Source organism: Onychostoma macrolepis, chromosome 17 (assembly GCF_012432095.1).
Source record: "Onychostoma macrolepis isolate SWU-2019 chromosome 17, ASM1243209v1, whole genome shotgun sequence".
NCBI lineage: Eukaryota > Metazoa > Chordata > Actinopteri > Cypriniformes > Cyprinidae > Onychostoma > Onychostoma macrolepis.
The window spans coordinates 26,018,593-26,034,174 of record NC_081171.1 but is presented as its reverse complement, the minus strand read 5'-3'; the positions used below and the strand labels follow the sequence as shown (position 1 = coordinate 26,034,174).

At 37.0% G+C, this 15,582-nt stretch overlaps 1 protein-coding gene across 2 annotated transcripts in view; it reads right to left on the bottom strand.

Moving 5' to 3' along the window:
* Positions 1 to 6,200: 6,200 nt before the first annotated feature.
* Positions 6,201 to 15,582, bottom strand: part of babam2 (BRISC and BRCA1 A complex member 2) — a 75,925-nt gene continuing 66,543 nt past the window's right edge. For both annotated transcript variants that reach the window (XM_058749046.1, XM_058749047.1), the window contains exons 8-12: positions 11,854 to 11,953; positions 8,796 to 8,866; positions 7,739 to 7,821; positions 7,224 to 7,377; positions 6,201 to 6,557 (exon numbers count right to left, since the gene is read on the bottom strand). In XM_058749046.1, coding sequence (XP_058605029.1) covers positions 6,494 to 6,557; positions 7,224 to 7,377; positions 7,739 to 7,821; positions 8,796 to 8,866; positions 11,854 to 11,953 — 472 coding nt within the window. In that variant the 3' untranslated portion in view covers positions 6,201 to 6,493. The remainder of the gene's footprint in view (positions 6,558 to 7,223; positions 7,378 to 7,738; positions 7,822 to 8,795; positions 8,867 to 11,853; positions 11,954 to 15,582) is intronic.

Genomic DNA, 15,582 nt, shown 5'->3' with positions numbered 1-15,582 from the left:
TTCTAGAGGCACATAAGTCTGAAGTAATGAATTTAGGTAAAGGGGTGCAAAGCCAGTCGTGGTTTTGTAGGCAAACATCAATGCCTTGAATTTTATGCGAGCAGCTTTTGGTAGCCAGTGCAAATTGATAAACAGAGGTGTGACGTGCTCATTAAAAATAAATATAAAATAAAAATATTAATATTAATAATAGTAATTATATGTGACCCTCTCTGTGAAAACCCAGCTAAAGTCTTTTTTGTGATTTACTGACTTCTACATAAGGTAAAGAACATTCTGTGAAAATGTAACCTTTATATCTTTAATACTGACTGAGTAAGGCCATGTCAAAGATTGAAATCATAGTGAAATTAATGGTTGAAATCAAATTTTGATGCTTGATATCTCAATTAGAATCTGAGACTTTAGCCTGGATTTCACAGAGAGGGTCACATATAATTACTATTATTAATATTAATATTTTTATTTTATATTTATTTTTAATGAGCACGTCACACCTCTGTTTATCAATTTGCACTGGCTACCAAAAGCTGCTTGCATAAAATTCAAGGCATTGATGTTTGCCTACAAAACCACGACTGGCTTTGCACCCCTTTACCTAAATTCATTACTTATATTAAATATAAGTAAAACCACAGCAAGCTTAAAGAACATATGTAAAAGCTTTATATATTACTTTAAAATGTAAAAAAAGCTTAATATAATTGAATCCTCAACATATTTAATTGCTACTGTATGACAAAATATTTGTAGACTAAGATGTTATTTGCTATTGTTACTGTGGATGTTTTCCACAAAAAAAAAAAACAATTACAAGTAAATGTAAACATTTTAACACAATCTGCATTATCAATTAATTACAGCAAACAAAACAAAATCAAAATTAAGCACAATCTTTTCCTATTCAAATCTAAGAATACGACAACATGATATCCACTAATAAGGCCTCTTTTTCCCAAGCAGAATATTTTCATATTGATATTTTCTCATTTAGCTGGAGTGGTTACTGTAAAAGACTAGGGGAACACCATGAAAGTGTCTTTAAACAAAAACAAGTGTGTTTGAATATAACGGCAAACTTACAAAGAAATGCAAAGCAATAATCTTTTTTTCTTTTTTTTACGTGCCACTCAAAATGCTGGCAAAGATACAAATTTCCCTTTGTTCAAAATCTATATATATTATGGAAACATTATGGAAAGCAGATTTTAAGAATATTGGCCAAGGATATTTGCCTCCAACTAAACTCCAACTTTTCAGGGTGGTATATGTATTTGTACAATTAAAAAATAAATAAATTAAAAAACATGTCTCAAACAAGATTTACAGACAATTATCGATATATCCATTTAGCCTAATATAATTATTCAACAACAATAAACAAGTACAACTAGTAGAGGACCATAGGCTTCACAAAACTCCTAATAAGATTCCTGCCTTTTGATCTGCGGCGTGCACCTGTCCATGCGACTCTACCTTGTATACATCACTCCTTCTGACAGGTCAATCAGCCAGACAGGCCATCAGAGCACATCTCCCAGCCTGACAGCGGTCAACGCTCAATCCAGCCTGACAGTTGACCAGGTACTGCCGCCAGCCAGGCACTACCGCACACGGAGAGCAGGAGGAATGCGGGAAACATGGAAGGGCATGACTCTTTGAGGATGGAAAAGCAGTTCGGAGATGTATGCACGAAACTCGCACGAAGAAGTGACCATATCTTTAGTCACTGACAAACGCTCCGTACCAAATGGAGTGTCAGTCCCTTTAATTCCATGTTAAACTGGGGAAAGCCAAGAGCCGTGTGCCAGGGCTTGAAGCACCTGAGGGGTTTGCTTCTATAAATCCATGACAGGTCTAAATCGAACGCTTACGATTTGCAGCCGAGAGGAAGATGGAAGAAAATCTGCATTCATCTTGTCATCCCCCCCCCATCATATCCCAAAGAGAATGGAATAAATAAATAAACCGAGTCCCAACAACGTGAGGGGGAGACAACAGCAGAAACCAGCCAGAGCCAGAAACAGACCGTGTTTGATCCGCTTAGCATGGCTCTCTCCTGCCTTTTGATGCATGGCTAGGAGGAGAGTAATTAGCAATTAACAATCAGGGCTTAACGAGTGGAAGTTATTATCAAGCAAGGGTGAAAACATATCTTGCACGTTGACAAAGCGAGGCAAAAAAGACTGTAATTCTCTCATTTCCATGACATCTCGGAGGCCATTTTTTCCCCCTGCAACAGATCAAACAGGCTCCAACAAAAGGCCTCAAATCTCCCCTACTCTTCCAAATTAGCTAAGCCTCTCAGCTCCATCATCCCAAACATGGCTCGCGTCAACAACCCCATCCGCGTATATACGAGTGCCGCCACCGCTGAAATCCACAATCCTCAATCCCTGCCGCCCCCTCCTCTCCCCCACTGGAACAAGACGACGAAGAGGGGAATAAACTCTCACTAATGTCACTCTGAATTTGCAGACATCAGGACGCAAAGTATCCCAGAGTTACCAGAACAGGAAACTTTGTCTCTTGTTTTTTCCCTCTCTCAAATGTTTGTTTCAGCGACTTGCTTTTAATGATGTGTTTGTCTTTTGTTTTCCAGAGGAATGTATTAAATAACCGTGACTGCGTATGAAATCGCCAGGCCTGACAGCTCGGGGAACTCCGCAGTGGTAAACAGGCAAAGGCGGCGGCCGCCTTTCCTCAGCCTTGCTCTGACATATTCAGGCCTTCGTAATGTTCGCCATTTCGCTCCGATTACCTCTCATGTTTGCCGCTGCCCTGTCTTCTTAGCATCTCCAGGAAGTGAGGTGATCTAAGATGGCAAATGGGATTTTCAATCATTTGCTTTCTCTTTTCTTTCTTATTGTGGACATCAAAACTTTAATGTTGGAGTCGAAAGCGGATTGTTTTGGGAGGGTCCGAATGTCTGGACGTTTCCCGCCTCTCTTTTGATTCATTCTTGGATGATGTTCTGGAAAAAGGTAAGGACAGAGGCAAAAAGTCACAGTAAAAGCCGTCACATCCACTGCAGGAGATTATGATTAGATCTAAAAACGTTAGCACACAGAGGGCACTGGGGTTAGACGTCACAAAAGCTACAGTACATATATCATGAGCTATGTAGCATAAGCTATAAGCTTGTTTTCTCAATTAGCGGTATGGTTTTGTATCAAAAATGTCGCAGAGTCTTGCTACATAAGCCCCAAAGTATCCTAATAAACACCTAGTGAAAGCCATTTTAAATACAGTGGTGAATCTAAATGATTTTTAACTATGAAACAATGCAATAGTTTTTCTATTGGTACAGTTTAAAAAAAACATTCATTTTTAACATTAGTTAACAAGAACTAACAATGAAAATGACTTCTAAAGCATTATCGTATTACACTAATACATTAATAAAATCAATGGTTGCAACATCAACTAACAATGGACAGTTGTATTTTGATGTGTATATAGATATAACTATGTTTACAAAGATTAATGGGACCATAATGTAACAAAAGCAAACAAAAACAAAATAAAACTTAAAAAACCTAAATTGAACTTAGTCTAAAGTAATTTCTTTATGTTTCTCCTTATGTTTAAATACAACCATATTTGCTATTTATCTCTCAAATAATCACCGGTAGGATACTGAGAAAGACTGTAACTTGTTTTCACGTTGAAACATGAAATGTGATTGTGGCTGGGACCTGTTTAGAAATATGTGTACACTCAGATTACCAGATGGTTCGAAGTCATTTTAAAATAGCCCGTACTTAAACAACTGAAACTGTCAGCAGCAATTCCTTCAAAGGTTAACTTACCCGCTTGGAATGACAATACCGTTGCAATTGATGAATCTGAGCATCATTTAGACTGCCAAGCTTTTTATTTTCTGTGGCCTGCTGCCATCAAGATGGTTTAAATAAGGCAGGATTAGTGGATTTGGGGAATTAGCAGCAAAGTTGGCAGCCAAGACCCCGGCACTAAAAGTGGAGAGCAAAAAGAAAACAAGGTCTTTGAAAACAGGTTCACACTACACCTCATTTACAGCTGCTTATTCCTCTGCATCCCTATTATAACTCTTCAATATAAACTTCTGAAATTAAAAGTAGACCTTAATATATAAGTTTCTGGCATGTGCATGAAATAAACTGGAGGAAGCAGTTTGTTTCCCCCTAATCCATAATGTACTGCACTTTACTGTTAATGCACCACTAGAGCTGATCGAGTGGGTGCTGAAAAAAGAAACAAATCTGAATGCTGTTTCGGCTTAAAGGGGCCATCAACCTTTCCTTCACCTCTCTCAACACCAACTTAAATGGGGGTCCACACAGTCTGATGGGGCCAGTTTAGCGGCAGGTCGGGAAAGGTTACAGTGCCAAGCGTGGACGGAAGAAAAAAACAGACAAAAAGAATCTTGTTATTAATTCTTTTATTAAGAGACTTGATTCTATTAAATGCCCCAAATGCATTCATCCCGTGGTTCCCAATTAGACATGACAGCTCCTACATTACCAACAATAAATATAGCAGAGGGCAGACCCCCAGGCCAACAAAGACCCCTGACGATGACCCCTGCGCTTAATGATGAAAACAAGCGAGCTCTCGCTCTCACAATCTCTCCCTCCCTCCCTCCCTCTCTCCCTCAGCTGTAGGTTCTCTCCCACACATCCCGTTCATGTCTACACTCCCTTAACAAACACACTCACACACATATGGTTTGTTCTGTTTCATGTTTGAAACCCTGTTAAAAGCTTAAAAGCGATCGGGGTTGACAGAGACGACACGCCAAGACACTTTTCCATCACAAAATACAACACATACAGACACTCACTCACATACATGCAAATTGGAACCAAATTTCTCAAAATGCAGTTCAACTACATTCTCCTTGGCAAATTACAAGATTAAACAAACAAGACTAAAATGATCCATTTCAGAAATAAAAGTGCTCATAATTTAGATGCTTTTTCCAGTTTTGTGGAATCTAATTGTGACCCTGGACCACAAAACCAATCTCAAGTCGCTGGGGTATATTTGTAGCGATAGCCAAAAATACATTGTCTTGGTCAAAATTATCGATTTTTCTTTCATGCCAAAAATCATTAGGATATTAAGTAAAGATCATGTTCCAGGAAGATATTTTGTAAATTTCCTACCATAAATATATGGAAACTTAATGTTTTATTAGTAATATGCATTGCTAAGAACAACTTTAAAGGCGATTTTCTCAATATTTAGATTTTTTTTTGCACTCTTAGATTCCAGATTTTCAAATATTGTATCAATATTGCTCATTTATTCAGCTTTCAGATGATGTATAAATCTCAATTTAAAAATGGACCCTTATGACTGGTTTTGTGGTTCAGGGTCACAGTTGGAAAAAAATAATGACCTTCTTTGACGACTTAATTCATACATATTTACAAACTAGTATGGATATATGAATAGCTGTGTGGTGCAACTCAATATTGAACCAACATGAAGTTTTGTGCTGAACTCTTTTTCTCTCTTAAAGTTAAGTACTGATGAACTCACACTTAGGGCAAGGATCATTATTAACATTTTTCATTTTTAGGTTTAAAGATTTTAATTAAATCTGACCCAAAGTATTAAACTGAATTTGAAGCCTCAAATTAGTTAATCTGTGATGTTAATGATTAGACTTTTAGATTTCTCCTGGCACAGTCAAAATGTAAATTCAATAGTGAAAAGACAAGATTTAACAGATATAGCATTTAGGCCTTGTCTGATCTTGGTAATAAATGGTAAACCACAATTTATTTATTTTTTTTTATTTTTTTTTTTTTTTTACAAAATACTAATAACTAGGGGAGTTATGCGTGACAGTCACTCCAGTCAAATCCAAGATATTCACATTCATCCGAGCATGGCCTTATTGTAGTTAGTTCCTAAAATAAGTTCCTATCCCTATTAGTTAACATTAGTCAATGGATTAATTAACAATGCGATGCATGAGCAGCAATGCACTAACAATCAATGCATTTATTACAGTATTTATTCAATTTAGTTAACTAATGTTAATAAATGGAAACTTATTGTAGAAGTGTTACCAAAATAACACACTGATATAGCTCAGCTAATGATTTATCTGAAGTAAACAGGTACAAAACAAATGAATCTGTGGATGAATAAAAATGTAAAACTAATATTAAAACACATCAGAATAACAAAAACCAGAAACCGAGTAAAGCAGCAAAGTAACTTGATTTATTGATGCAATCTATTCATAAAGAACATGAGAAAACACAAATAGCATATAAATAAAAAAAAAAAAAAAAAAAAATCCACACAGTACTTTTAAATGTACCAAATGACATTGCTTGTGAAGGCCGGAGCATTGAAGAAGACCAGTTGGCAGACTTGTGAGTCGGGTTTCTTTTACAGACTCCTGCTTGACTCTGAGCACATGCTGTCTCCTGTACATCATGTTCACAGACCCACCATTCAAATCAGAGAGCTCCTAATTCATGTAGTAAATCTACAGTTTTCCGTTGGCAAAAGCCCCCTCCTGGAACTGAGGGATAAAGCTTTTGAAGTAATCCCTGTGGGAGAGAGAACACGAAAGTGAGCGAAACAGAAAAGAAAGAGAAAGATACACGACGACAGTAGTGTCATGTAGAAACTTACATGTGAAATCAAAATGTTGAATCACCTCCTGAATGTTAACTTGCCTAATTACTAGAGAATGCAAGACTACTTCATTTATTTATAGTAACAGTTACATTTTTAATGACAATTTTTGCTGTTGGATCACAAATTGGTATAAAGAATCATTAGATTACGTGGGTATCGATATTGACAACTTACATTTTTGGTACATTTTTAGTATTTTGTACTGCGACAACATGTTCAAATACGTTCAAACTACAACCAATAAGGCCAAATTACAGAAAAGACTAAACAAATGTCCATACAAGCTGGTAAAGTTAATCAGGGAATCTATATTTTTCATCACTGCTTGATTAAAGCCAAGCCAGAAAGCCAAAGGAAAACTTATCCAAGCAGAGATAAGATACGGGCCAAACACAAACAGAAGAGATGTATTATCACTAACACTTATCACACTCAGCACAAAGAGTGCTCTCCAGCTATGAGGTGTGTCTAGGTGAAAAAAGTCCAAAGGTGAACGCTACACATTCCAGCAGCCTCCAGAAAACTCACTATCGGTTGCTCTTTGTTGGGAGGATTCGTAATTCATTTGTTCTTACTTGGCTCGCTTGGCCATCTCGTTGCCGTCCCAGCGTGGACTGTAGGGGTAAGATTTCTGCACCTGAGAGTAGAGCTGCCCACTGCTGGTGAAGTGATAGATAGACTGAAACGTGAGGGTGGGCTGATCTCGAGGGAAGTATAAAGGCAGGTCCACTACAAGAAGACAGCAGAGAGAACAGCTCAAATACAGATCATCCAGAACAAAAACGGTGAAGCATGAAAGATACCACCACGAACCAGAGACAGAAGTTCATATTTTCACAATAAATAAAGGCAACTCAGGCTCACTGGACATATGGCTACATTTCACTGCAAAAAATAAATAAATAAATAAAATAAAAAAGCTCAAAGACTTTTGGAAACTAAACTGGCATGGCTGCAAATGCATTTTAATCTGCAATGAAAAAAAAAATTAAAAAAGTATTTCAAGGTATTTCAGTTTTTTTGCAGAAGTGTTGCCAGGTATTTCCAATGACCCTGGGTTGCATAAAAGGAACATGTTTGAGTATCTCACCATGGACCAGGAAGCAGAAGTCTTTCCACATGAGCAGAAGGGTGAGCTTGGTAAACCCGACAGCATCATACTCTACCACACCCCTGTGTAGTCAAAACAGAGTAATATACATGATAATATCATTGTATAAAATATAAGATAACAAAGACATCTTGGCATCTTGCCAATATCTGTACTATTAAACTGCAGTTCAATGAAGACCTAAAATGTGACCTCAAAACAACTGACAAAAGAATCTAATACACAGTAGCCCCAAAAAGTATTTAGACACTCAAGCTACAATTGCAATCGTAATTATTTTTTCATCTAATGCAATGGCATTCATACATTTTTAAGAGTCCAAATACTTTTTTTTAGGGCCATGGTATCTTCTGGATCATTATCAAAAATATTAAAAATGGTAATTGTAAAGACAACCAAACTGAAGAACCACGTAGTCTTGGTGATGCAAGAGATATGAATAATGCGTTGTCCTATACTAACCCCCCCCCAACAAGTTTCCCATAACAGCCTTCATTAATACTACTTCACAGTTAATAAATCAATGTGCTAGGTTGTGCCTCTTGCCAGACTGCCTTGTCTGGCGACGTATTAAGGTGTGTTAATAAACTGGAGACATCTTGGTGCCTTGTGTATTACAGCCCATTATAAAGTTGCTGTTTGTACTTGTTTATGAGATTAGAAGCAGAATTATCCTAAGTAATTAAAAAAAAAGGAATTAATGTTGGTAACTAATTTCTCATGATCACAGGGGCGTGGTGAGCAGCTATACTGGTTACCACTACAGGTACAGGCTTGCGAGACCAGTTTTACACTTTTAGCTTTCCATCGGGTTAAAAGTTTACATAGAAAAACCTGGCAAAGAATCTGAATTTGTACAATTCTAGTTCACTACTGAAGTTAGTAATACCATTGTTAATTTATTAGGCTCCTTTTATGATACAATGCTCGCGTTTTTCTCATTCTTAAGCTGTTAAATGACTGTTAAATGAATATGGTTTACTTGAAATGTCACAGAGATAAATTAAGCAGTATTTAAGGGGAAAAACAGACTCACATTCCAAAGTGACTGAGAAAAGCTGCAATGTATTCTCTCCTCTTGTGATATCCTTGAATGACATACTGAACCTGTGTTAAGAAAAAAGAAAGAAATGAAAGTTTATTGCTGGAAAAATAACGAAATTAATGCGGCTGAAAGAATAAAGTCCCTGCACACCAGAAGCAATTTTTTCAAAATGAACAAAATTGAGATGGATAATGACACTAACCTTGCAAAACACTGTTATTGAACTGAACTGAATTAACATTGAACTGACTTGAGCTGAATAAAGACGCTATTATATTCTTTTTTTTTAAAGAACAAATTTTACAACATTAAGGGGTCATTCACACAAAACATGTTTTTGCTTTGAAAATTTTAAATGTGGGCAGTGGAGTGGATTAAAAACAAAGCGATGTGTGTTTTTTTTTTTTTTTTTTAATTTGCACTTTATCATATCACACATGAATTGCTGAAGATGCAAGAAGCAAACACAACTGTCAAACACTTGCATCTAGTGTTTGTAATCAATGGAAAATAACACAGTGGAATGGAAAACATGTTCTGTGCGAACAAACAGCCCCGAACATTATTGTTATTTTCCTGTTTATTACTGTGAAGCTGTTTTGAAACAATCTGTATTTTATAAAATGCCATATAAATAAATGTGACTTGACCTGACATTGTCTGAGCAAATCATTTGCCTGATTGCCCGGGCAAGTGACACGAGCAAGATTTAAACTCACACTGCCTGCATAAGCATCACAGCTCAATGTGAATGAGAAGACATTACCAGTAGAGACCAGGGCTCTAACTGTGTTGTCTTATGACAGGAAATTCACTTTCCACACTTTAAAATATATATATATTTCATAATCACTTACACAATGCTTTCTGTGTAAAAGTTTGCTGATATATAGTGCTCATATCTAGGGCTCTATAGTACATTAATAGCAAGAAAAAAAGTTTGCTTGGAAGCCTTTGCTTCCCAGTGTTTGTTTCCCTGCACGGCAGACAGATAGCTTGTGGCAGTCAGAGAGCCATAGCTCTGACCTCCACTGGATGCAGGTGAAAGACCCTCAGGTCCTGAACTGCTTGATGGTGACCTACACTCTCTGACCTCTTAGATGTACATAAATAAGCCTGAATTTAGCAAATCATGTTCTGGCAGACTGCAGTTCCCTAACTGTATGGTTGTACATGTTGAGGGTTTAATGCCAATGTTCTATTTGTCACCACAAAACATTCTGGAAGAAAACTGATTGCATTAATTAAATCAGCAGAAGTTAGACTCAGTCTCTTACAGTTTGACTGAAACCACGTAATGCTGAAGTTATAAAGGTACGAGCCAAATGGCGAGCCTCTTGAAGTCTTCATTGACAACAGTACAGATATGGAATTATTTGTGGAAAGAGAGGTGAGAATGGGTTTAAGACACAAAGGTCAGATTCAAACCTGTATGAGCACCAAAACTTGTCATTGTTTACATCAGTTATTTAAAAAAAATTAGTCAAAGTTTTTAGTCTTCGGACAAAATTATCCAATTTTAAAATTATTTAACAATTGAACATAATTTTGACAATATCAATTTAGTTGATGAAAAAGTGCAAAATTGAACAAAACATTTAATTCATTAATTTAAACGTATTTAACAAACATTTTCACAATTTAGGTGGTCTATTAGATCAGATTAGATAGAGCTGCTCGATACGAAGTGAGTGATATGTTTTTCACAGGTGAGATCAAGAGGAGAGCAGCTCTGATGTTGGTGTGTATAATGTGTGATGTAAGAATCAATGCTGATCTCTGTTTCATGATTCAGCGTGTTTTTAGAGAAGACCCACATCTGAAAGAACATTATGCTGCTCAATGCAAGTCACACACTTGTTCTTTTTGTTTCTCTAAGCCTTGTTTGTTTAGAGGAGGTGTGTCAGGAACTTTGGATCAGTGAACTCTACACCCACACAAGGAGCGTGGGAGATGCTGACAGGTGAGATCAGTGATCACAGAACATGCTTTATCGCAAAAGTTCAGAGTCCAGCTTTCCTTGTCTGTGTGCTCATTCTGGAATAGAAAATACCATTCATAACTAGTTTTACTGACACAGATGTGATCTGTCATAATAGTGTCATTTTCTCAAACATGATGTGGGTCATGATATCTGCACCATATCTGATCCGAGAGCTGCAGCAGAGCTGAAAATGATCGGTGAATAATGGTTTCAATTTTGGTCTGTCAACACAAACTGCAGAGTGCTTCTGTGATGGCGTTGTTTTTTTTTTTTTTTTAGGCCAATCCATCACCGTGGTACCCTCAACAGGAACCCAATGGGATTATTTCATCAGATTTCATCATGATTAACAAATAAACACAACTTTTTGGAATTTTGAAGCCTAAATACAATCTGCAAAAGTAAAAAGCCAAACGTAGGCAAGCATGTGATTCTAAACACAACTAGGCTGTGAAAGCAAAATAGTGAGTAGATTAGTTTTCCTGTTTGGTGTGATGATGTTTAATGACTCTCTGTCTGAGTCAGTACACTACACTTCGAGCACTGGAGCAGCGCTAGATATAAGCGCTCTGAAACACATCATGAATCCAATTTCTCTAATATAAACTTAAAACTGGGGCAAAAAAGTTTTTGTCATTTTCAAGTAGACTAACGTGTGACCCTAGTTCAGGTGAGTGTGTCGTGAGGAGCTGGTGGGGCATGAAGTGGAAGATTGGAAGGGTTGATTATTCATGCTGTCTGTGTGGATATGAGGAGTGGGGCTGAACTGAAGTAGAGATGTCAGGGGAAAGGAATGTCAGTCACTCCTCAGGCTAGTGACAGTCACGTTTTCTCCATCCTATTTCCGCTTGTCATAAGGCCTTCTCTAAACTGATCAGAAATGCACATAAACAAATAAAAACACATGCATGCAATTCATACAAACGCATCGACTTTACCACCCGTACACATCATTGTGTACTATAAACAAACCCACACTTCACTGATAGTGTAACCCAACTGATTATACGATCATAGTATTTAAATGAAGGAACACACAAACAGAAAGAAAGGATTATTCTTTACCTTGTTTGTGAGTAATTGGCACACTTGAGGCACATAGTCAATGAGGCAGCCACCACTGGGGAATGCTGGGATATGTAATGCCGAAGATCCTCCAAGTGCACTGAGAGAGAAAGAGGAGGAAATAAAAGAATAGAAATAACTACATGCCTTAAAAGGAATAATGTTATGGACAGTTCCTGTATCCCATATAGAAAAATCAGTGAATTGCTAAAAAAGTGTTTCTGGAAGTCAACATTTGGTGAAAGCATAGATCAGCTGATGTTCGGGCATCACTGCCTAAACACTCCTCTATGTTCAGTGTGCAGAACCTGGAACAGCATTTACAACCCATTTCCATAATTATACAATACATCATCTACTCATTCTTTATAACTACAATTTTTCACATTTTATTATACTATCAAAGCAATCAAAACTGTGGAATAACAAATGGAAATTACTACTGTTACCAAAAATGTTTAATAAATGAAAACTTCCTATATTTTAGCTTCTTAAAAGTAGTCCTTTGAAGACTATTACAGCTCTGCACACTCTGCATTTTCTCAAACAATTTCAAGAGGTGCTTTGTATGCTGGGAACTTGCTGGCTGTTTTTTTTTTCCCCCTCCCTCCCTCCCTCCCTCCCTCCCAAGCATTTAACATCAAAGGCCTATGCATACATGATATATAAGAAACAGAATTTGGTAACACTTTATTTTAAGGTGCCCTTGTTACATGTTACACATACTTACTTTTATAATAACAATAAATTATCCATAATTATGTTCAAGTAACCCTAAAACAAACCCTAATCCTAACCCTAACCATATAGCAAGCGCATGCAGTTAATTAATATTACTCGGTATTTAAATGTATAATTACACTATAACAGGGACACCTAGAAATTCAATCATATTTTACATTCAAATTTTTATCATTTGTTCAAGACCTTGTGATTGAAATGATTAGTAGAATGGTCTTGGACTAAATCGTCTTGGACTGTGCTTTTATATATAACGACTTACAATGCATTGAAGGACAGCTTTTTTTTTCTCTCTCTTCCCAGATTTGGACTTTGCTGGTCTACACTGCATCTGTGCTTAGAAATCTGCACCATACATTCTCCCCCTGCTTTACACATGAACAGATGAGTGTTCTGCTATACAGCAGACGGGAAGAGAGAAAAAAAAAACACAAATAGACAGGATTCTCAGAGAACAGTGGAACTTGCCAGATCAATGAAGGATGAGATGATGTGATAGGTTCATGAAAAATATGCTGTAGACATGTGAAAAAAGAGAACCTCCATTAACGGCTCTTATGTTGGAGGTTTGGTTGTTAGATGCTTATTTTTGCTTGGACGGCCTTTTTATAAACAGCCGAAAAAAATAAGAGGGATCTCTTAATAGAATATGAAGGAAGATTACAAAATACTCAATTATATATAAAAAAGAAAAACAACAACAGGGGAAAAAAGAAACATTTCAGATATTCTGCAACTAGTCTCTGAATATATGAAGAATAGCATCTAGAATCCTCTGTCAGTTGGGTTTAGATCAACAATGCCCTTGACTGACAGTAAGATTACCTTTTGCTGAAACAGTCTTTGGCAATATACAAGCATGGAAATGTCATTCACGTCCATCAAGCTCCTGAAGTATATTCATGGACTGTTTAAAGATGTTAATGCACAGACGTGTTATTTATTAACTGCGGAAACAGGAAATGAAGAGGAACGCCACTCAAACGCTATTCAGCTGTCAATTCTCCATTGGGCTCAGTCATAACAAAATGTTGTCGCTGTGCTACAATGACAATAGAGCAGCATCTCCATGGAGATACAGCTTGATTCTGATGTGTGTGATGCTTGCCTGTGCAAACACTGTTGGCGTGGTGCTAAGGTGTTCTTGTGTTTGCTAGGTTGTTAGTAAATGCACCTACCAGTTGTTCCCTAGATATTCTGAGTTATGCGTCAATGTTTAATACTAAAGTTGTGAGATTTTGAAAAATCGCTGACCCTATGTACTGCATAACTATACCTTAGCAAACAGCAGTAATATTATGCTTTGTCACAGCATCTGCAGGTTGTGTGCAGGCATAACACCAGCAGCCATAAGCACTCCAGAGTAGATGAGAATTTGTCTGTTGGAACAGGATAGGCTTATGGGGATATTTGTTTAATAGCTATTTGAAGCAACCAAGAAAAATCTCAGCAGGCGATATTTTTAGGGAAGATTATGGAATTACAACCTTGAACTGAAGTTGTCTAAGAATATTCTGTTCTGACTTGCTTGGGCAGATATCACAGGGATTCACAGAAGCCAACAGACAAAAATAAATATTATGAGAATGGTATTACATCTAATATATACTGCATATAGTCATGGATCAAGTAAAAGTTGCTTTAGGGTAGGGATGGACTGAATTTGCCTTGCTTTAAGGCATGAAGCACAAAAAAAAAAAACATTCACAATATCAAAAGACTTGTTTTTAAACTGTTACTATAAAAACCTGTATGACAAAAATATTAAAAGAACGGTTTTATATTTTAATATATTTTTAAAAGTACTTTATTCCTGTGATGGCAAAGCTGAATTTTTAACATGACTCATGGTGCTCAGGGAACATTTCTTCTTCTTATCAGTATTGAAAGCAGTTTAATATTTTTTACATTACCGTTCAAAAGATTTTTTTTAAATAAATCAATACTTTTACTCAGCAAGGACTCATACAATTGATCAAAATTGACTGTAAAGACATCTATAATGTTACAAAATGTTACAAATTATAATCTACCCTGATTTCCAAAAAATATTAAGTGCCAAAAATGTTTTCAACATTGATAGTAATAAAAACTTATTAATAACTGAGTACCAATAATAATTGATGATTCTTCTTATTAATTATTATAATTATTAACGATTTCTGAAAGAGTAATGGCTGCTGAAAATTTCTTTTCAAAAGTTTCTTTTGTGCTTTTCAGAATGTTATGGGGCTTGTGAATAGACCCATACTCAAGAACAAAGAACAGAACAAACAACAACCAGAGACAAACGAGAAAACATGCAAACAATCTGCACAATAATACAAAGCATAACCAACAAATAGCTGTCTTCTAAACAGACAGAAATGCAATCAAAAACAGAAGAGAGAAAAAAGAGTGGAAAAGGGGGGGAAAAGTGTTCACAGTGCTGTCAAACTATAGAATGTGTAGGAGTCGATCTCGCACCATCACATGTTGAAGGAGATGTGAAGTCCACTGTCAAACTCAGTGAGCACTTCACAGTCATAATAACACAGCCTGCTGTGTGGGAGTAGAGAGTGGCCATCACTGCAAGAGCGATACGCCGGGTAAACCTGGATGTGTGGATTCAGAGAAAGAGAGACAGAGACAGAGACAGAGCTAGAGAGAAGGATTCCTGGGAGGGTTTTATTTCACTCAGCTCAGGCAGGCTGAGAGCGACCTCTCTCTTGCACTTCTCTTTCAAGTCCCACTCACTCTCTCTCTGGTTCTGTGACGGGGCCGCAGGGACGGACGCATGACTGGCTGGCTGGAGGGGATGCATTCTGTGCCAGCCTGGATGAGAGCTGAAGCAGGGGATTCCTCACATGTGCTGGGTTTGTTTAAAGAAATTGTTCAACCAAAATGAAAATTCTGTCATTATCATTTACTCACTCGCATGTCGTCCCAAACCTGTAAATGACTTCCGTGGCACAAAAAAGGAGAAAAGTTCTGGCTCAATCCATCATG